This window comes from Oncorhynchus keta, chromosome 5, assembly GCF_023373465.1.
Source record: "Oncorhynchus keta strain PuntledgeMale-10-30-2019 chromosome 5, Oket_V2, whole genome shotgun sequence".
Taxonomy (NCBI): Eukaryota; Metazoa; Chordata; class Actinopteri; order Salmoniformes; family Salmonidae; genus Oncorhynchus; species Oncorhynchus keta.
The window spans coordinates 16,834,196-16,857,051 of record NC_068425.1 but is presented as its reverse complement, the minus strand read 5'-3'; the positions used below and the strand labels follow the sequence as shown (position 1 = coordinate 16,857,051).

General features: G+C 42.8%; 3 protein-coding genes across 14 annotated transcripts in view; 2 read left to right on the top strand and 1 right to left on the bottom strand.

The window, feature by feature from the left end:
* Window positions 1-324: 324 nt before the first annotated feature.
* LOC118384581 (hsc70-interacting protein-like) lies at window positions 325-7,052 on the bottom strand. The gene is made up of 13 exons (XM_035771233.2): window positions 6,895-7,052; window positions 6,432-6,566; window positions 5,953-6,001; window positions 5,776-5,860; window positions 3,682-3,755; window positions 3,387-3,453; window positions 3,185-3,269; window positions 2,975-3,085; window positions 2,069-2,171; window positions 1,840-1,956; window positions 1,712-1,763; window positions 1,329-1,489; window positions 325-1,224 (listed from the first exon to the last, which is right to left on the bottom strand). The coding sequence occupies exons 2-13, from the start codon at window positions 6,539-6,541 to the stop codon at window positions 1,093-1,095; spliced, it is 1,146 nt and encodes a 381-aa protein (XP_035627126.1). The 5' UTR covers window positions 6,542-6,566; window positions 6,895-7,052; the 3' UTR covers window positions 325-1,092.
* Window positions 7,053-7,194: 142 nt separating this feature from the next.
* On the top strand, window positions 7,195-14,588 carry LOC118384580 (xaa-Pro aminopeptidase 3-like). Of its 2 annotated transcripts, none has more exons than XM_035771232.2 (10): window positions 7,195-7,504; window positions 7,987-8,071; window positions 8,316-8,723; window positions 8,946-9,130; window positions 9,205-9,267; window positions 9,390-9,503; window positions 9,684-9,769; window positions 9,868-10,051; window positions 12,670-12,790; window positions 13,193-14,588. In XM_035771232.2, the coding sequence occupies exons 2-10, from the start codon at window positions 8,011-8,013 to the stop codon at window positions 13,363-13,365; spliced, it is 1,395 nt and encodes a 464-aa protein (XP_035627125.1). In that variant the 5' UTR covers window positions 7,195-7,504; window positions 7,987-8,010; the 3' UTR covers window positions 13,366-14,588. The 2 variants fall into 2 exon arrangements, with proteins under 2 accessions (XP_035627125.1, XP_035627124.1); XM_035771231.2 differs by having other exon boundaries at window positions 7,987-8,109.
* A 147-nt stretch (window positions 14,589-14,735) lies between these two features.
* Window positions 14,736-22,856, top strand: part of LOC118384579 (histone acetyltransferase p300) — a 31,203-nt gene continuing 23,082 nt past the window's right edge. For all 11 annotated transcript variants that reach the window (XM_052518859.1, XM_052518850.1, XM_052518858.1 and 8 more), the window contains exons 1-2: window positions 14,736-17,515; window positions 20,954-21,543. In XM_052518859.1, the coding sequence (XP_052374819.1) occupies window positions 17,422-17,515; window positions 20,954-21,543 (684 nt within the window). In that variant the 5' untranslated portion in view covers window positions 14,736-17,421. The remainder of the gene's footprint in view (window positions 17,516-20,953; window positions 21,544-22,856) is intronic.

The window sequence follows — 22,856 nt, the reverse complement described above, 5'->3', positions numbered from 1 at the left end:
AAACACTCAATCCACACATTACATTTAATCTACTCCATTCCAGCTACTAATTTGGCCATCCTCCACTCACCAGCCTCCACTGGTGGATATATACAAATAAATGTGATAGGAGGCATTCTGGTTGTAGCCAAAAATGTACACGCCTTGTGCCTCTTGACAAGTAGTTGAATGATAAATTGATGGGAATTAATTGACAAATGCACCAAGGGCATTCAGAACTGGTGAAATGAAGCAACGTTTTCCTAATGCCATGATCTGTGTTCATCATGGGAACTTACATTTTAATGACCAACTCATCTGATTAAAACAACCATGACAAAATAATTTGCAACAACCAAATATTTATTGATTCAAATTGATACTTCCATCACGGTTTCAAAATCAAACAAAATAGTAATATTACTTGTTTTTTTGCATTTGGAAGGAGAGTCAGACATTAAAATAATGTACGTTACAGTAAAAGTGAGTAAAACAGAAGACCTGAGGGAAATAGCTTTACCACATCCACTCCTGATAGAAAACAAATAGCCATTGATTTGGTTGGCTCAGTAGAAAACACAGAAGATGACAACTCCATATAATAATGTCTCTAAAATGTTCCTCTGATCTGATGTTAATTTGTGAGTCCTGTTTGACTATTCCAGATTCAGGCAAAAAAACAACAAGGGATGGGGTGGGTGGGAAGAGGAGTCGATGGGAATTCTGAATGAGAAGGCTCTGACAGGCTGTTTTGATTCCCCATCATTAACCAGTAGTGGTCCCATCAGTATCCATGAGTTGGCTTGAATAACCACTAAGAGCTAACAGCCCCAAATAGGTGGGCTCCATTTAAGAACATACAGTATAAGAGTTGCTGTTGACCCCCCTCCACAAACCCTTGTCTAGTGTAAAACTTGCTGCATGCCTCTAGTCTCCTCTTTACCCATATGCCAATCAACATTACCCATTTGATCCATACACAGTGGAATAATCTCAAATAAGCTTTTTAGCTCTCCCAACACCTGACGACATCCATTTGTTACTCTCCCGCCACTCGTTCTTCTTCCCGCTCCCCTCTTTTTAAATCGCCCCTCTTTTTTCTTCACCTCTCCTCTAGGGCGAAGGGCTCCCGAACTTGGCGCTCAGCTTGGTGATGAGGGCCATGACCTTGGGGTTACCCTGGTACTTGGCGATGTTAGCTGGGTTCTGAGCCACATCCTGGAAAGCTGCCATCACCTCAGGGTCCTGGAGAAAAAACCCAGGAGAGTTGAGATTAGATATGGATACTGACAAGGAATCCAAGGGCTAACTGTAAGACTGCAAACACTTCAATTTAAGGGGCATCGTACCTTCATGGCGTTGAGCACCTCTGGGTCGTTAAAGAGCTCTCCCAGACCAGGCATGCCGAAAGGAGAGCCTCCAGCCCCGCCTGGGAAACCGCCAGCACCCCCTGGGAAACCGCCAGCACCCCCTGGGAAACCGCCAGCACCCCCTGGGAAACCGCCAGCACCTACAGCATGAAACAAGGAACCCAGGATTAATGCGATTACAGGGCTCCAATGGACCCTTGGGTGATGGTCAGATAATGTAGAGCAGTGGTCACCAGCCCAGGTACTGGAGAATTACAGGGCCAGGGATTACAGGCCTTTGTTCAAGCCCTGCACTAACAAACCTGATTTAGCTAATCAACTTATCGTCAAGACATTTCATGAACCCATATTCCCTCTCTTACCTGGGAAACCTGGGAAGCCACCTCCTCCTGCTGCTTGTCTCGCCTCCTCCTCCTGCGCAGAGTTTAAAACATTGAGACACTATTTTGAAATTCTTATTCTCCTTTCTGTTCTTGCACCAAACACTCACCCTCTGAGCTTTCTCATGCTCTTCCCTCGCTTTCTTTACCCTCTCCTTCCTGTCCTTGATCTCTCGCTCCTCCCTCTTGCGCTCATACTTGCGCCGGTGCTCAATGATTTTGTTAGCCTGAGGAGAGAAAGAGCATGAGTTGAAAGTCAGACCAGAAGACACTGATTGACCAGACAACCTTGAAACTGCTCTAGTTTCAAAAAGACAGTTAGTGGCTGGGGCTGGGTACCTTGGGCTGGACCTCTTTCAGCATAGCGCTGGCGTCCTCATCGTAGTCCAGTTTGCAGGCAGTGGCCAGGTCCTTAGCTGCCTCCTCCCAGTGCCCCAGCAACCTGACACACAGGGATGAAAGAGACTCAATCCAAGTATTGTATTAGGGGTGTGCCAAAATGGCCATACTCGTATCTGTAAATTGACAGTTGATAGTCAGATCAGATGATACTCGTGAGCGGAAAAAACAGAAGTGTTTTAATATTTTATTTAACTATGGACTTATTAGATGTTGGCAAAATACCTCCCTGCACATTCACTGCAAAATAAAGCTGCAGATTAGGAGCAGCATGCGGCTGTGTGTGTCTGTGTCCTCAACTTGCAATGGGCTGCCAAGTTTGCTGACACTCATTCAGAATGCCCATCAGCAATTCATACCCCCCTACCCATGCTAGACATTATGTACATCTTCATAGCAAATGTCCTCGCCATGTGATTTATCATAGTAGCAGGCAGCAGCAATCTAAATGATCAGCCTGAAAAATATGCAAGAAAAACTGATCTGGTGAAAGTATGACTTGAGTGGACAGAGAAATAGAGCTTCACTCTATCCAATCAGAGCATCATGATCAACGTACAGCCAGGCCTTTTCTTTAGACAGCCAGCCAGTTGAGTTATTTAGTGTAGAACCTTGCACATGACTGACTAACTTGAGAAAGATGTGGCTGACACTCAAATGTATTTTTTCCAATCACAAATAATAAAAATGCTGTGATCACAATCGTTTCCAGAAAATTGGCAACATCCCTTACGATACTCATTTTGTCCGACTACTTGGCACCCCCATATATTGTATTACTTATAAATCATATACAACTGCATTGTGTCTGATGAGACTGAATATGCAGCCTATCTAGCAGCATACTTGTGAGCTTTCCCCCTCCACTTGTAGGGCTGTGCAGAATCTGGGTTGATGTCAATGGCTCTGTCGCAGTCCCGCTTAGCTGCATTGGGTTTCTGCATCCGGATGTAGACGCTGGCAAAGAACATAAGTCATTCTGTATGAATACTACGTGATCATGTACTAGAGCACATCATGTGGTATGGCATTGTTAAGTCTAGCCGCGGGACTCACCTAGCCCTCTTGGCATACATGATAGCTACCCGTGGATTGAGTTTGATGGCTTCAGTGAAGAGGTCCAGGGCTTTCTGCAAGTCACCTGTATTTGACAGCAACAAAAAGTGATAATTATAACCACTGGTCATTAAAATGTCTTCCCGATTTACTACAAGGTCAGTGCAATGTCAATGCAAGAACCTTAGAACAACCAACCCACCTTCTCCTAACGCTTCGATAGCTCCCATCTTCTTCTCGTTGGCCTGGTCCATCATTTCCTCTGTCACCTAAAGGAAGAAGAACACACTATTTACCTGCAAGACATGAGATGCCATGTGGTCTTCTGCTTTGGCTGGGAAAATTCAAGCAGTCTTTTTCAGGGCTTGCATGCTCACTAGATGCATTTCTCAATAGTTCTCATCTGCAGAAACCCCCAAATGAAAAGCACTTCATGCACTCTCCCATCCTTAAGTTATATTAATAATGGATGTCTTCAGTAGAGTAAATATTCTCACCTCCAGATTTTCAAAGTCTCCCATCTCCTGAGGTTCGTCTGTGTCTGGCTCAATCACCCCATCTTGGTCGATCTCTGAAGTAGCAAGGGGATCCATCAAGGACTTCAGAATTTTAGCAGATATGAGACACTGAAAGCTTGCGCCTCTAATTCCGTTATTGTATGTTGTATACAGTGGCAACCCGTCATTCAGGACAGGTGGGACAGAGCCCAACCTGTTTTGAGCCCCACATTTTTTTGTGTGTTTGCCTGTTTTAAATTTTTATTTTAGCATGAATACGAGTCACATATCAGTTTGCAAACAATGTAAAAATAAATATATATCATTGAGTTAATAAATCCACATAAAAATATGGTCTTTCAGCCTAGCTCAGTGCTTTCTGTGGCGGTGGGGAAAGCCTGCAGAAAATAGAGGAGCGTTGCGCCGTGATTGGCTCAGTGTTGTGTCACTCACAGGGACACTACGTCACAAACAAGTATTAAGGGTAAACATAGAAAATTCAAGCCCTTTGGCTCCTGCCATAGAATTACATTAGTAGTGCCCTTCCAAGAAGGTTCAAGGTCTTTGTCGACACATAAAATGACATCAAATCACGTTATGTACAGTAGCTGATTGGACTGATCATGTCAACATCTTGCTTTCAAAATCTTAGCTAGCAGTCATCAATTCAACAATCTACTGGCAAATCACTTTTAATTGTTGTCATATGAAAATAAATTGAGAAATTATAGTTAAATGTATTTATAAATAAAATAAAACGTATCGGTGCTCATCGGCCATAAACATTACACAAGTTGGAAAACGCAAATTCATCAATGAGTTGTTTGGAAGGAATTTGTGACAGTGGCTAACTGCAAGCATTGCAACTGGGAAGTTGGGGATAAACGAGCTCAGACAGGGAAAATAAGTTTTGAACGGTCATCCAAATCGGAATTGTAAATCCGGCCCAGGCCTTTCTTTGATGACAAAATTGGCATGCGAAGGATCGCCACACCATCTTCCTTTTCAAGTGAGCAAATCGCAACAAGGAGAGTCCAAAAATGTCTTATATGCTGCTGCATAAATGATGTAACATGCCAGGGAGATATGTATACTGTAGCTAAGAAAGTAATACTAAGTATATGTTGTGTAGTAAGCTGTTAGTAGCCCAATGTGCCTCACCCTAATAATTTGGTCTATTTTCACCTCTTAATTTCATCTGAAGTTACTGTTCTGACTCAGTGGTGTACATGTAGCCTATAACCTGTTTTTGATAAATGTCATCATTGAATATTGTAAGAGCTTTCATTGTGTGCTTATATGCCCCTTTTATTTATCCTACGGTTCCGATTTGGTGTACAGGGAAAACACTAAGAACGGCCCATGTTCTGAAATCTGTCACTGTACATTTCAAAAGTGCAGAACAAATAGTTATATTGACTACATCCGTCCTGGTTTGCTCATTGTCTTAATCGAAATGACTGATTACCTCTTATCCGCTTGTCCCCTTATGCCATAGTTTGTACCTCTCAATTGTCAGTAGATACCACATTTGCTTAAGCAAGTCAGTCATATCAGCTGTTTTTTAAAAGGCAGTAAATGAGGCTGAATGAACTGTTTTGCTGCCAGACAAGGCTCTGCTGATAGCCAGGTGTAGCAGTGGTAAGGTGTTGTAACTGCTGTAGGGACAGCTTTATGTAGGCCCTAACAGTTTGTGGGCATCGTTTGTCACCATTATAGTGCAATTAATGTATCATTTAGTGGAGCAACATTATTTTTTTTGCCCCACCAAGACTTACATGCTGTAATCGCCACTGGTTGTATAAGCACTGCTCAAGAGCTTAGCAATCAGTTTACAAGGCAGCGTTACAAACTGTGTGGTCATGCAACGTATTGTTTGTTGATCTGCGGTCTTCACTGTATCACAATGTATTAGATGGAATGGAACTAAATGTCTGGGTGATGATTTATTGGTATGGTGTGAGAGTCTAAAAAAAAATGTCCTTTTCAGAGGATAATAACCCTTTGGCCTGTGTACTCATTTTCTTTATGAACTGGATGGGTGACTGTGGGAAAATGTGTGGGCCAGGTGTGAGAAAGCTGCCATGGACATACCTAGTTCACTCTCCTCACTCTCAGAGGGGGCATGGGGCTCAGGAGCAGAGGCAGGGGGAGGAGCGCCAGCACATGGACACCCACCCTGAAATTAATTAAGTTTTATTGGCTGAACTGTACTGGTAGGCTGTCAAATATAGCAACTGGATGGATATATGAAACAAGTCATACTTATACCTTGCATGATGAGTCATTTTGGGGGGCTTGTGGAATTGTAGCTCCCATTCTGAAAAAAAAGGATCTTCTATCAATTTCATTCTTTCCAATATGAGCATTTCAATTTTGCCAACTGCTGTCAGTACATGTTGGTGTATTACTTAGTACAGTAGGAATTTCTATCTTTTATTCAATTAAGTCAGTACAACGTACTTTATTATCAGACAGAGAAATATGCCTGATACTTAGCAGCAGCGAGTGGGTGTGACTGCGGCATTCTCGTTCAGGGTAGTTGGAGAATTGGCAACAACAAAAATCACACAAATGCATTAACAATGAATTCATTCATTTAACTCTAATACTCATGATATCCGGGGAATAAACCGGGTTTTGAACATGGGTTGATCCGACTCCTAACAGATAGTGGCCCGCTAATTTTAACGATAAAGAGCAAGTGCACGCTTGACGCTATGCGATAAACAGAAGGATTATCAACTGACCCTTGCAACCAGGCCCGGAGGAAGCCGAGCTCGGGAAGGTGCAATATGGAGGGATTTTCGTCGCACAACTTCACGAAGGCCTTCAACTCATGCACTTTCCGCGGGTCCATTCTCACTTCACAGGTCCAGAACACGCTACACAACAAGAAAGTGCGAGGAAGTAAAAATGAAACTGCTAGCTAGGTAGCTAGTTAAATATGAGCATTGATAGCATACACTTGTGCTGCACAGCCTCATTTAGTATTATTAGTAAACTAGCTAACTCCTTTATCTCAGAAAACATAGTTTGTCCCAGGGCACGTGCATAAATGTAGCATGGATTGTGAGGATAGAATATTCTGGAATTCTGTCGAGTTAGTCATGCCGTGGGGATTAGTTGAATGCATGATCAAATCAGAGAAAACAAACCAGAAATGTTAATTATTTCCAATAAAACACTGCACATGAGGGTTAGATTAGCTACCTGTATGCCCAGACAGCTCTTCAACGACGGGTAGCTTCGAGTAGAGGGGTGCAATCAAGCCTCCACAACAATCGCTTTAAAATACTAGTCGATGGTGTATGTTGTTCCGTAGATTTATTTAACGCAGGCATTAATTAGATAGAAACATATGACAAACAAAACAAGCGATGAGGTCCTGCGTGAATGGGATCAAGTCGCAAACAAAAGAGGTCATATAATTGCTATCCAATCAAAAAACGTAAAATTGTACTTCCACCAATGGTAACGATTGTCTTACAGGAGAGGCTGAAACTTGTCACTTCACAAGCACTGCAGACGGACAGACGCATTTAGCGACATGATATAGTCACAGATTCCTAAATGTTGGCTGTGGTATGAAGAGGTAGTTGTGTTATATAGTTTATGTTTGGTTTTTAGTAATCTAAAGTATTTATATTTGATGTAATTGTATATACCTCAATACAATTTAGCGACACCACTTGTGGCATCATGATGATGCGAGTTAACTGTCGCTGATAGTCTGACCGAGTTGCAACAATGTTGCCCTCACCTAACATTTTGACCAGATCCGCTTCCCAATTGGTGTCATACTCAAAGTTTTGGAGTCAAGGTGAGTGGTGAAATATTTGGTTATTTGTATTTAATGTATTACAATGGTAGGTCATTTTTATATCTTGCCACTGTACAGACAAATTAGCTTATAACTACTGTAGTCAGGGTCAAGATCACAATTGTGTACTTCTGGCGTCCTTTTCTCAAATCCTATTGGAGGAGAAGGTCTGAGGGGAGGGACCTCTTGCTTTCTCACCCAATGGGTTTTTAGAGAGGACGCGTGGAGTATGCAATTGAGATCTGCCCCATGATTTATACAAGCTAATTTCACATGTTATGTTTGAATAACACAAATGCTTGCCTCAGCAAGATTGAAGGCATAATGCATGTTATTCCCCAATAATGTCATAATTTTATTATAGGTCTTAAATAAGGTAGATTTTTATGGCCAGCTGATTGTGGAATATTCTTTAAGACCTAGGTGAAAAAGAACTGTGAATTTATTAGCAAACTTTTCCCTCATTGGTAACCTCTCTGCAGGTCATCTGTGGTGCCCATGCCGGAATGTCTCCGTTAAACCAGAAGGGTGGAAACCGCAGAAGGTTCCACCAAGATACCTCGGCCAGCTAAGCCCCTTCACTCATCCACACCTCATAAAAAATGGTTGATGTACTCATGGGCATACAGCTATTTCCCATTTCTGCCAATCAGTTACTCTACAGCATTTACCCGAAATCAAAGCTCATTGTTATCCTATTCACAATCACAAACTATGGCTATGAATACTGTTGTGTAGTACAGAGCAGTCGCTTCAGGGAGTTTTGAATGGTGGGTTTATAACTTCTTCCCCTTCTTGCTCTCTGTCACAGGTGAGGTGATCCCTGGCTTAACCCAAACAGAGTTTGATCTCCGTCGGCAAAGACTGGCCTCTCTCATTGAGGTTCAAGCAGATCGGCTGGGACCCACTGTTTCGTCCAACAAACACCTCGTCATAGTCCTCTCCCACCCAATCCGCTACATGACCAATGACATCCCCTACCCCTTCCACCAGAACCAGGACTTCCTCTACCTCACAGGCATCCTTGAGCCAGACAGCGCCCTGGTTCTGTGTGGTACCGACCGCCCGGACCAAGCCATCCTCTTTGTACCCCGCAGGGACCCGGCCAGGGAGCTGTGGGACGGGCCCAGGTCAGGGAAGGACGGGGCGGCAGCGTTGACGGGGGTGGAGAGGGTCCACTGCACAGAAGAGTTGGGACTTGTACTCAAAAGCCTTAAAGGTAGGCGTAACTAGGAGAAAGTAATTTGAACATACATATTTTAGAGTAAATGTTACTCTTGGGATGAAAGATTAGGGATTAAAAGCCTGAGGAACATAGCTCCAAATTGTGGATCAAATTTTCATTCCGAACAAATGCAACTGTTTTAACCATTTTAAATTGATGTAAAGAAATTAGCCAAACTATATCACTAACAATTCTACTTTGATTGTTCCCTCTCAGGTAGCACTGTGTGGTATGATGGCTCCAAGCCCTGCCACCCTGGGCTCCACCAGACCCATGTTCGGCCCCTGTTGGAAGGGGGGCCCATGGTGCGCTCTCTCAGACCCCTTACACACTCCCTCAGGGCCCTCAAGAGCCCAGCCGAGGTGGCTCTCATGAAGGAGGCTGGTCGCATCACAGCACAGGTGAGTCACCTCACACACGCCATGAGTGAAGCACTCTCAACTGTTCACGTAACCCTCTGCATCCCCTCTTTCAGGCATTCAAGAAGACTATGGGTATGTCTCAAGGGGACATTGATGAATCTCTACTGTATGCTAAGGTGAGTTACAGGTCTTTAGACACTTTATAATTATGGTGTGTTGTCATTGAAAATATGGTTTAACACCTATGGTAGCAACGATAATGTTGAAATTTTAATGTGAATCTCTTTCTCAACCCTAGTTTGATTTTGAGTGCCGTGCCCATGGAGCCAATTTCTTGGCCTATCCTCCTGTGGTTGCTGGTGGAAACCGAGCCAATACACTTCATTACATAAACAACAACCAGATTGTCAAGGTGAAGGGACATATGTAATGCTGCTGCTGAATGTGGGCCCACAATTGAGGTTAGAAGTTTTAGAATTATTAACACCCCAGCTTTGCCACGATGGTACATACTACATCTATAACAGTAACTCTCTGTCTGTGTCCAGACAAACAAGACTTTGCCCAATTCCTTGTCTTTTCTTTCTCTCAGAATGGGGAGATGGTGCTACTTGATGGAGGGTGTGAATACTTCTGTTATGTCAGTGATATTACTCGCACCTGGCCGGTGAACGGAAAGTGAGTTGCATCAACAGAGATACCATTTTGGATATTCTCTCCTTCTCTCCATTCTTTTAAGTCTCCTTTTCTACCCCTCTCTTGCATGGTGAGCCCAGGTTCAGCCCTGCCCAGGCAGAGTTGTATGAGGGGGTGTTGGAGGTGCAGAAGTCCTGTCTGTCTCTGTGCTCCCCAGGAGCCAGTCTGGACCACATCTACAGCACCATGTTGGCTCTGCTGGGACGCCAACTCAAACAGCTGGGTATCGTGAAGGGCTCCACCAGTGATGCTGATACACTTAAGGTACGCTCAGTGTCGCTGTGTCCTTCTGCTCAAAGTAGTTCCATGGTTGGAGAAAATAACTCCAGGTCCAGGTTAACTTGATAATGGTATCAAATGCATGCATTGATAACTGAAGGGTGTTTTGCATCAACGTAAATGATAATATATCACTTATTAACTCAAATGTTTTAATAGTAATATTTAACTGAAAGTAATAGGTTATATTTTGTGGCTTAAGGGGACTTAACCACGTAGACTCAATGGCTAGGAAAGTGTATTAGAGATTAATGCTGTTTATCAAAAACCTGATTGTATAACAAACACTTTAATACTAATAACGTTCAGTAATAAACCATTTAGGTTCTTTATAATCCTTAAATTTATGTGCTGACCTTTTTAATTCAGATGGGTAAGAAATGTCAGGATCTGAGTTTGATTGCACATTTCCTGACAGTAAATGGTCTCCTGAGTGGCGCAGCAGTCTAAGGAACTGCATCTCAGTGCAAGAGGTGACACTGGTTTGATTTCCGGCTGTATCACAACTGGCCGTGATTGGGAGTCCCATAGGGTGGCGCACAATTTTCCCAGCGTCGTCTGGGTTAGGGTAGGCTGTCATTTTAAATAAGAATTTGTTCTTAACTGACTTGCCTAGTTAATTGTATTTTTTACATTTTTCTACCTTTATTTAACTAGGCAAGTCGGTTAAGGACAAATTCTTATTTTCAATGACGGCCTAGGAACAGTGGGTTAACTGCCTTGTTCAGGGACAGAACGACATATTTTGACCTTGCAAGATCGAATCCCTGAGCTGACAACCTTCCGGTTACTAGTCCAACGCTCTAACCACTAGGCTATCTGCCGCCCCAATAAAATAAAGGTTAAATAAACATTTTTAAAAGCAACAAAAATAATGGCAAGTCTAGTTTGGATTTTACATTTTGATTCAGACAGTACTAGAATCAGTCTTTAACACCACTGATTTCAAAAGGTGCGTACATTCCAGAGACATGGTTAATTAACGACAGAACAATCTAGATATGTAAACGCAAACGTGCAGTTTTTTCCGTGTCGAATGTGAAAAACACTCAGTTCTCTAGTGCAATACTTGGGCAAGCGTATCGTTTCTCCCAGGATGCAACATTGTAAAAACACTCAAATCTCTCTGCGTTTATGAGGCATCTGGCCCTAAATTCATCATCCTCAGTGTAAGTCTAGGGTAGACAATAGCAACATGTTCATTTGTAGCCTACAGATCAACGTGAGAAATAGCCATACGTTTTCTAAGACTCCGATTTAAAATATTAGGCCTATGAGGTTGCAAAGTAATCAGGCCTGGGTGGTAGTTGAGAGAAGACCGAAAGGTGGGGGACAAGGATTGCAGCACACCACAGGAGTAGCCTAGGTATCACACCGGCTTGGGTGACGCTTGTGTTGGGAGGCTGGGTAGGAGAGAAGGCATTCAGCAAGACTGGTGCGTGGTGGAGGAGCTTTCAGCAATGGCACCGAAGTGATTGATATGTTTGTTTTCTCGATTTATAGTTCTTTATAAATGTTTAGAGTGACCCGTGTAATTTCTCAGCAAAAGATGGACATTCCATTGCCATGTTAGGCATTCTAGCAGTACCAGATGGTCTCAAAAAGGCCTAGAATAGGGGTTCTCAAACTTTTGGCCTGCGACCCCATTTTGATTAAAAAAAAACGTAAAAAAATGAATCAACGGCCAATGTAAACTTTAAAAAAATTGGGCTATGACAGTCAGTCATATCAGTCTGACAGTATTTTTGACAGTATTTCAATCGGTATGGTTTGAAATGACTGAAATGCATCAGAAAGGTATTGGGAAATTCAGAAGATTATCAGGCAATAATGTTGTATGATCTTCTGTGTAGAAAAGAATATCACCACCTCAAGTCTGATTTAGTGCCTAATCTTGTCCACTTGGTTGTAGGAAGAAAACAGAAACTGCTCTGTTCATTACAACTGCATTTAGCGGATACCGGTGGTTACTGATGTAACCCCGTTTCTATTAACTAAATGTGAATTCTCTCACGACCCCACTACAAATCAGGTGACCACACATGGGGTCGTGACCCCTAGTTTGGGAAAATCTGGCCTAGAGCATGTCAATGTTAAGGGAATAAGAACACAACACAGGATGTTTAAGGAAATATATTGAACATTTTATTCCAGAACAATCACACTGTTGTAGTAGTGTGATGTACTAATGTTGGAGTAATGATTAATAAATGTTGAACAAACTGTTTGTAAATGGTTTATTACTGACCGTTATTATAAAGTGTTAGGCCTACCCATGATGGCAGGTAGCCTAGCGATCAGCGCGTTAGTCCAGGAACTGAAAGGTTGCTGGTTCAAATACCTGAGACGACAAGGTGAAAATCTGACTGTGCCCTTGATCAAAGCACTTAACCCTAATTTACTCCTGGGGTGCTGTACTACTATGGCTGACCCTGTAAAACAACACATTTCACTGCACCTATCCGGTGTATGTGCCAAATATGTCAAAATAAAAGGCAGACACAGAACTGAAAGAAGGGACCCTATCAAACAGTCACATTCAGTTCAGCGCTTGAGCATGCAGTGTACTTTGTTGCTTCAGTGACCTGTATTGCTGCTTCCAGGCGGCACGGCGCTACTGCCCCCACCATGTTGGTCACTACCTGGGCATGGATGTACACGATACCCCTGAGCTTTCCCGCTCTCAGCCCCTCCAGCCTGGAATGGCAATCACAATAGAGCCAGGTACTGTATCCATGAGCCAGGGTACAATCTCTCTCTCACTCACTCAGTTCTTCATATTAGTCATATTCAACTGATTGACAAACTTTGAAAAACTGTGCACTTTGTAGGCTGGATTAACACTCCACTAGGGGTATTCTGCCTTAGAGGCAACACTTTATTACTGCACCACTCACCGCACGCACGGTGGGCTCCACATAGTTTGCATGGTAGAATTTGTAACTTTACACAAGCATCATTTATGTTTGCTTAGGAGAATGTTTTGTGTAGTCTAAACCCAGCCTTCCCAGTGAAACAGCCAGAGATTCCTATACAAACACTGAAGCACTACTGTTCCAGTGTTTAATGCATGTGTGTGCATGAATACATCAAGTGACTACACTCCAGTCCATCTCTCTCTTTCAGGGCTGTACATATGTGAGGACGATGACCAGGTTCCAGATCGATTCCGTGGACTTGGGGTGAGAATAGAGGACGACGTTGTGATTCAAGACGAGATAAACCCCTTGATCCTGTCCTCTGACACACCCAAAACCATTGCTGATGTTGAAAGAGCCTGTGCACAGAGTTGGGGCTGAGAGAGACTAGACATGGGGAGGGTATATACCTTGCTCCCAATTGGAGTGTGACTGTATACACTCCTCAAAATGCTATGTGTGAGCAAGAGTGAGTGTTCATCCCTCTCGAGTGACTGGTCACATTTCAGTGGGTTCGTCTTCAGTATATTGGCGATTGCACAATTTAATGTGCATCCCGCCACCTACTGTGTGGGATGGAAACGGGGTTTCCCCAAAAAAATGGAACTACCAACAAAAACTAACAAAAATAAATATCAAACAACTTTACTGTTAAAAAAATTAACTAATCTGATCCCTACACAGGCCCAGGGGGAGCCTGGGAGGGCGGGCTGTCTTCCGGCACCAATACCCCTTCCAAGTGCTTCAGATGTATACTAAACAAAAATATAAACGCAACATCTAAATTGTTGGTCCCATGTTTCATGAGCTGAAATAAAAGATTCCTGAAATGTTCCATAGACACAAAAAGCTTATTGCTCTCAAATTTTGTGTGCAAATGTGTTTTAAGTCTCTGTTAGTGAGCATTTCTCCTTTGCAAAGATAATCAATCCACCTGACAGGTTTGGCATATCAAGAAGCTGATTAAACAGCATGATCATTAAACCGGTACACTTTGTGCTGGGAACAATAAAATGTGCAGTTTTGTCACACAACACAATGCCACAGATGTCTCAAGTTTTGAGTGTGCAATTGGCATGCTGACATGGCAGGAATGTCCAAACAGAGCTGTTGCCAGAGAATGTACTGTTAATTTCTCTACCATAAGCCACCTCCGACGTTGTTTTCGAGAATTTGTCAGTACATCCAACCGGCCTCAACCACAGACCACGTTTAACAATGCCAGACCAGGACCTCCACATCTGGCTTCTTGCCGGGGGATTGTCTGAGAAGGGGGAGGTTGTATTTCTGTCTGTAATAAAGCCCTTTTGTGGCCTGGCTCCCAATTGGCTGTGCCCCTGCTGGGTCATGTGAAATCCATAGAATTAGGGCCTAATGCATTTATTTCAATTGACTGATTTCCTTCTATGTACTGTAACTCAGTGAAATATTTGCAATTGTTGCATGTTGCGTTTATATTTTTTGTTCAGTATAAAATCCTTAAGTCCCAAAAACGTTTCTACTGCAAGCCACAATAATGTCCAGTTTCTTAGACTTCTTTGAGATTTGAGCCACAGTTTATAACTGGCAATGAGCACCACAAAATACACATTTTTAACACAGGGTATCTTTTGACTGGCAGAAAACATTTACTACAGGCTGTGGTACATCCACTACCATGTATTCACTAGCATCACTTGTTTTCCCAATTATTTATATGGGTTTCTGGAGGACTGCTTGATTATTCCTCATGGATCTGAATGCGGTAATGTTTTCATTGTCTTTTCTATTGTAAAAATAGAAAATGTCTGTTCTCACAAACTAATACAATTCACAGGTTCCTTGCTGGATAGGAGAGCATTAGATAATGGCTCTATTGTGCAAGAATTGTCTCATTTATTAGGAATATTGGGATTTGAGATTAGTTTATTGATGAAGACAAAATGTATATTTTGTGTGTGTGTTAGTTTTTATACGTAGTCATGTCTAATTGAAAATGCTGTTATAACAGAATATTCAGTTCTATTATATGTAACGGGTGGTCCTAAATCTACCTAAATGAGACACCTGATATAGCCTATATGAGCATCGTTTGCCGCAATGATAATCTTATTTGTATCGATAGAAGCGAAGCGCCCTCTTAAATATATTCTGATATGTTGGTGGAACACTACTGCCCTCTACAGATGATAACACTAGTATTGCCGCTCCGAAAAAATACGAAAGGATTTTCCGGGCAAACCCGAGTACCAACCCCCTTCACGCCTAATGTTGCTGTACCTCAACCCTCCCCCGTATCAGAGGAGTAGAAACAACAAGCCGCCATTTTGTTTGTGCGGACAGACGGAGAGAGGCAGGAGATACCGAGAAAGAAAGCGACTTCAGCACCGATAATAGCGACTCCGAGACCCGCGGGTGAAATAGTGGCAATGTCGTGTCGGTGCGAAAAGAGGGAAGAGAGTAAAAATAAAAGATAAGGCAGAAGAAGAATGAGGGAGTGAAAAAGGGAAATTCTCTGAAAATCCAAGGAAGGGGTGTTTTTACGGAGTGGAGAGGAGAGGCGGAAGAAGGCAATACATTTAACGAAGAAAAAACCTGCGAGCGAAAGAAAAATACAACATGAAAAAAAAATCGTAATTTACCCATCGCCACAGATGAAAAAATGCCCGCATAGACAAATATACCGATAATTGTATATTGGGTATTTGAGGGGGGAGTAAAAAGGAAGGTTTAAAGGAAAATATAAATTAGGATAATCGTGAAGGGGGGCATTTACCACCACAAAGACTCAAAGGATTTTGTGGACCACATACGTTTGGGGGTGTTGCTATCATTATTTTATGGACGAAGCTTGACACTTTTCTAAAATAGCCATAATGTTGTAGCGACCCCCTCGCTTTATCAGATTTTCGCTCATCGCTGTGTTCTCTTGTTCTTGGTCGGGATTTTTTTCTTCACATACATTGCAACCTAAAATCAGTATACGCAGTGACCGATGATTTCTTATATTTATCAACCAATTCCATCTTTCTAATCAATGGTGATCTTATTGCAGTAGGTTATATGATTACCTTTCTTGGGTAAGCTTTAAATCTCAACACTTGGGCAAGTAAACCAAACGTCCTCTGCAAAATAAAACTAGGACTAATTGAATCAATTTGATAGGACATTAATTGGCACACTGGGCTATAACTCAAACGATTTTTGCAACATCAAATCTCAGAATTTAGCCTAAATTATTTGTCATAACACAAACTAATTGCTCAAAATTGTATTGCTTAAATTTAACCTCATTGCATGTAATTGGCATAATCGCGCAAAGGTTGCAACATCCAAATGTGCATTCACATGTCCGTTATTTTTTCCAATTCAGTGCCTTGCATTGACAAACTAACAAACTAATGACACGATGTAGACTACAAGTAGATGGTAAGGGAAATGTATTAACTGCATGGAATTAATTGATCGAATAGGAAGGAGCCCATAGGTGTAGTACAGTCTATTGGAGAACAGAACTTGATCAGTCAGCTTCACTATTATTTTTCAGATCTGAATTGCACCCCTATACAATGGTATTTATCTAAAAGACAATGCGAATTGTTTTCAATGTTGAATGAGGTTTTTAACCCATGCTTTAGATGCATCTTAAACCACTATCACTCATTGGGACTGGGTATCCCGGTTTCATAGCCCCAAATATAGATAAGCCTATCCAGTTCTTGTTTCTTGACGATCCCAATTTACATATGGGGATGATTTTGATATTATGTCACTGTCGGACACATTCATCGGTGTTTTTTTTATTAGACTAAGGACCTAACGCCATAATTGTATTATTTGACAACTCATTACTTTGTGGTAATGTTGGGATCAAATTGCATTGACTGCAATGGCAATTCAGACAAAGTGGAAGATTTATCCGTTTTCGGGTCCCTCATAACTGTTGCATGAGACGAGGCCCCCAAAGGTACGGTTTGCTTGCGGTCTTTATCGCGTTTCCCATTTTGCTTCCCTGGACACGACCCCTCAGTGGAGTGCTCTAGAATTAAACACTCGATTTCGCCGGCGACTAGGCGGAAAAGACTGATGCTGCCATGGAGGACAGGTCTTGGGACAATTTTTCCGACACCAAAGAGGCTAAATGAGATTGTCGAAGGCATACTTGCTTGTCTTTTTCATCGACTCTACCTTCCCTCCTTCTAAATTCGGAGAAATATATAAAGGAACATCATCTCCGACAGGGGAGGGGGATTGATAGCGACGACTAAGCATAGATCGAGAGTGGGAACCCTGAAAGGAAGAGTATCGCAATTGCCTCTTTTCCCCCTACCGTCCCTAAACGGTGGGGGAAGAATCACAAACAATTACAGAAGGGAAGTTTGAAAGAACTCAGACGCAAACAAGGGAATAAGCCAATCCTTTGTGGATATATAGCTATTTTTTAATTCTTGAAAAAATATGGCCGATAATGTTCTGGAGTCCGGCCCGCCTTCAGCCAAGAGGCCTAAACTATCATCCCCTGCTCTCTCAGTCTCCGCCAGTGATGGAAACGGTAAACATTTTAAATGTTATAACAGTCCTGCCTAGCTGTTCAGGGATGTTATATTGCCTAGCAAGTTAACCTGCTTGTTTTACTAAGTTCACAAGAATGAGCCACATCCATCATCGGCCAAGTTATGATGCCAACGTTAGCTACCAATTAGGTGGTAGTAGTAAAGGTTTGCTTGTTACCCAACCGGTCAAAGTAAAGTTGACTCGCTAATTGTGATGGTCTGAAGTGCGATGGTCTGAAGTGAAAGTTTAAAGTCATCTGCCCGCTTGAAACAATGGGATAGTCCACGTATAGCAAGTTGTGAACTCACAGTATTGGAATGTATTAGGTAGCTACAGTAGCTAGTTAGCCAATTTAGCTAGTTAACGTTGCTTCTCCTATTTAACTAGCTGCAGCTTGATACCATTTATGGATAGCCAGCTAGTTAGCTAACGTTAGATATTTAACTTGAACGTTGCAAGCAATAAAGATTATTGCTTTTGATGTGTGGGTAGCTAACTAGCTGAACGTTAGCTCTTATCAATCTTAGGTAAGATGGCATAGCTAGCTTATCAGATAGGTGACACCATGTACATTTTCAGTATTGGATTGGTGTAGGGGTTTATTTATTTGAACCTGTTCAGACAACTTCACTTTAACATGGTGTCTGAAGTGTTGTTATACTTACGGCAGTTAGTTAGCTTTGTGACCGAGCCATCACCACTCCTGTGTGTTGTGTACTGCTGCATTGTTGTCTAGTGGCTACACTTGATAGCGAGAGTCAAGTTGCTCGTGAGCAGACGAAAGTTGTAGTGGCTTTTGTCTCTACATATGTGGCAGCGTAATGTTATTTTATGCGTTTGTATGCGTATCTAGCCTTTTCATACCCGTTGTTTTAAAGTCTGAATTGTTTGGACGTTATTCCTACCATTGAGTCCTGTCGTTGTTTTTTGCCCCTAATTTGCAGGACTACTACAATCTTAACTCCTTCGAATACTTTGATAACATGGTAAAAGTTCAATGTCAAGTTTAAATTATTATAGGCCAGATTGAAAACACATCTAATTGTGCAGACCCCACTCACTCCCTGACGCATGCAATTCATATTTATTCAATGCGTATGCTAAATTAGCTGGTAGTTGGCACCCACGATTCCCCATTTTGTTTGTTTCTCCATGTTATGTCTGTCATCAGGATGTTTTTAATCACAAATTAAACAATTCAGGATTGCCCAAATAGGTCCCTCCATAAATTGTAGCTTTCGTTTCAATGCAATTTCTCAAATGACACAAAGTCGAGATGTAACTTTTTTGGAGCACTATGGACACAATTCGGCAAGAGATCAGAATCTGTACTGTACCAGCTCAACCAAGTCGCCATTACACATGAAGCATATGCCTTGTACAAGCATGTTCTCTCAACATACAGCTCTGATTTAAGTGTCATCCAAGTTCTGTTGTACCAACTGAGCCATTACTGGAATTCTAAGAAAGGCTCTGCACAGGTCTAACAAACCACTCTGTGGTGAAAAGTTGATTCTGTTTGGAAAGGGAAGAGCAAATGCAACATGCAACCCCCCTCCTTTCCTAAAAAAAAGACTTTTCACCCTGTGAAGGATCAATCGGTTGGACTGTGAAAATGGTGATGTCAGTCCAGTAAACCTCTGCTGTCTGTTGCCTCCCATTGTGATGGGAGTCTGAGGCGTTGGTGCTGGACTGCATCTTGTGTAGCTCACAGTAGCATTTGCACAACCAATCATTTGCAAAATCACTTCTTTAGAGGTAGTTTCTGTCATTCATCATCCCCCAGACACAAGTGTACACAACTTACTATGTGTCTCATTGGTCGTGGGGGGGGGGGGGATTAGCCTAGATCTTCATTTTAGTAAGAGTCGGGAGATATGAGGTAAATTGAGAAGGCTCTCTTTCTTGTTTATGAGACTGACGGGGTTCAACGTCTGTATGTAGCTCCTCTTGTCTTAAACTACACGTACGGATGTTGTATCCATGCCGTCCAGAAGAACAATTTGAGTGTTGCCTGTGCTATAGTCACTGCAACTTGGAGGATAGTGTAGAAATATCAATACACCCACCTGTTTCTCTAAAAGAGATTTGAGCTTGACTGAGGATGCATGCTTGCATATTTGAGCGGATCAGCTCTTGTGTGTTTCATGTTAGATTCCCCCCTCTAAGATGGCTGCAGTCTGCTGCTCTAAGCTAGAGATGGCAAGAGGTGAGACTGTGAGATGCTTCTGGTGCCATAGGTGTTTCAAGTCTCTGATAAGTACATCCTCAACCTGGTGTCATAAATGGACCACTTGCCCCCCTGTTTCCGAAGTTCTATATCCAGAGGTGTTTGTTTGCCATATGATAGTCATAAAGGACACAAATGTTTGCCTTAGTTTGGTATCCACCATGCACTGTAAGTGAATGCACACGTCTCAGACAGGGGCAATTCAAGTAGATCTCGCAACTTAGCAGGTATGTCTGTGCTCTTGCTTTTTCCCTTTCTATATGAAGAGGCAGAGAAATGTCCTCTATACACACACATCCACCTGCTGTTCAGTCAGTGTTTACTTCTGTGGCTTCGCACTCTGACCCCACCCTGTTTGACACCCCATCAAACCACAAACTGGCCCAGAAGAGGAAACTCTTTGGTGGGAGGCTGCAGCCAGCCGCTGCACTGACTTAGGGTCCAGAAAGGGGAGGGATTAATTTGGTTGGTTGCAGCCAGCTGCTGCACTGACTTAAGGCGTCCTCATGCTTCCCATCTGAAACAGTTTGTGCGTATATTATGATGACATTTTGTGTTCGGCAAGGGTTTGTTCGGCTGTTTGTGCACACCACAGTTTTTCATGAGGCAAGCCGAAGTCCCGTAACCGAAGTCTACACCCCTTTGTCGGTGATTGGTCAACCGTATGGATTCTTCAATAAAGTGTTTGTCATTAAACGAGAGACGAATTGTTTTCATGCACGTTTTTTTCACTTGTGAAATACAGCAACAAACATCTTGGTTAGATGTAAAATTGCATGACTAAGACCACCTCAGCAAAAACATCCAAGTGAATTACAGATTTCTTGCAATATCTTACATTTATTCAGGCCATTTTCAGGAAGTGTATACTGGCTAAGGTCTTTTAAACAAATATCTTTTAAGTGAGTATGCGAGGGCACATACGTTCATCTCGCCTAACCAAGTTTTTCTAGGAGAAAACGGAACATAGTATGCAGACGCCGTTGGTGTCCAGAAAGAGGAGGGATTCATTTAGTTGGTTCTTTTTAGATGGAGTTATTTCCCTTTCCAGAATGAGTTATTGCTGCACCTACATTTGAAGGAGGTTAGACCTTTGTTAGTGAGCTTGCAATGTCAAGGGGCACAAGTGCATTTTTTTTTTGCTACTTACACCTCAGGATATCCCACTTACCCTGCCCTCTCTTTCCTCCTCTTACACCCTCCCAGATTTCGGTTCACTCTTTGACCTGGAGCACGACCTACCTGATGAGCTCATCAACTCGTCGGAGCTGGGCCTGGTCAACGGAGGGGACCTCAGCCAGCTGCACACCAGCCTGGGAGGAGGAATGGGAGGAGGCCAGGACGCTGCTGCCAAACACAAACAGCTCTCGGAGCTTCTCCGGGCTGGAGCGCTGCCACCGTCGGGTCAACAGGGAGCCACCAACAGCCCCGGTGGCTCCATGGGACTCATGGGCAGCATGAATGCCTCCCCTGGGCCCCAGAGTATGGGTCCCCAGGGGCAGCACCCCTCACCCCAGCAGGCTGGCATGATGCAGCAGGTGGGTATGGTGGGTGGACTGAACAGGGCCATGATGGGGGCCCAGAAGGGCAATGGACAGCAGCAAGGGCCCACACCCCAGGGCATGATGGGAAGCCAGGTGATGAATGGCTCGCCCCGAATGGGTTACCAGGTCAACCCGGGCATGGGAAGTAACAGTAACCTGCTGGCAGAAACCCTGCAGCAGCAGGGGGGGCAGCAAATGGGGGCAGGGGGGCAGGTTGGGATGAGGCCACAGCAACCTGGAGCACTGAACAAGGTAAGACCTGCTAATTGTTTTGTAGATGGACTTGTGTTCATTAATGTCTACAGGAGCAGGAATCCTCTTTTACACATATTGACGTTACTGCACTTTAGCTCTGTGCTGGTCATGGTGTTCAGTGCATCTGGCTATGCTAGCGGTCTTGACACCAGACAACGGTGAGATGCTATGTTTAATATGTCATTAGATGGTTTCAAGATTGCTCTGAATGAACATTAATTGACCAGAATCGAGAAGAGTATTTAGTGTGTGAACCCTGAAGTGCCTCTTTCGGAACTGATCAAGTATGTCTGACGGCAGCAGAGCAGATTCATCAACCTTTAACCCTGTTATTGTGTATCCCAGCTATCATGTTGGCATAGGCTAATTTTAAATACGCACTTCACATTGCTATGAAAATAATTGGATCAGTATGTTGGTGCTTTTCAGTTTAAATGCTTGTTTGTTGGTGCTGTAAATATGACAATCTAATCAGTTGTCAGAGCTGTTTTCACAAGGGCAGGGTGCAGTGGATACTGTCATGTTCAGGCTGATGTTGCCTTGCTTAACACCTCCAGAGCTGTAGACTGGCTGAGGCTAAAAAGCACAAACCATCAGTGCATGTTCTCTTTTAGTTTGGGCAGCTAAGAGCATAGATGTTCGTTGTCAGTTGGGGCAGTGTCTACATGCGTTTCCATAAGGTGTCTAAAACAGTGGGGAGTAAGAAGGGTGCAGACTTAGAGCCGTAAAGTTCCATCCAAAACGATCCTGATGGGACTCAGCTGAGCAGTGACCAGCTTATTTATCTGTTGGCCGTATCTGTCTTTTGTTGGAAGTAGTTGATTACATTCCTTTAGGCTGATGATAGTTTGTAAGGATAAGGGTTAACAGATGATGAAAGCTGCTGGAGCAAGAGCTGATTTGGTCTTTCTCCCCCATAGCAAGCAGCTGTTCTCTCATTGTCACCCCTAGATCACTATTGTCTTCAGCAGTGCTTGGTGTTTGTGTGAAAAGGCTAGGAAATTCAAGCTGTTTGTTGAATTATGTTTTTGTAAGTATGTCAGCGTTAATGCTTTGTTAACAAACTCCGTGAATAAGACCGGACTGACTACTGCTCAAAGCAGTGTAATGCCTAATGGTCCAGAGATTGAACTCTATTATCTGTCAACAACTTATCTCAGGTTGCTAGTGACTTTAAAGTTAATGAAGCTTCATTAGTGTCGTTTAATCTGCTCTAAAAAAATCTGCCAATTATTTATTTTTGTCCGATAAAGAAAACCAGGAACATGAGTGTAAACCAGATCTCACTCACCTAACATTCCCTTAATTTC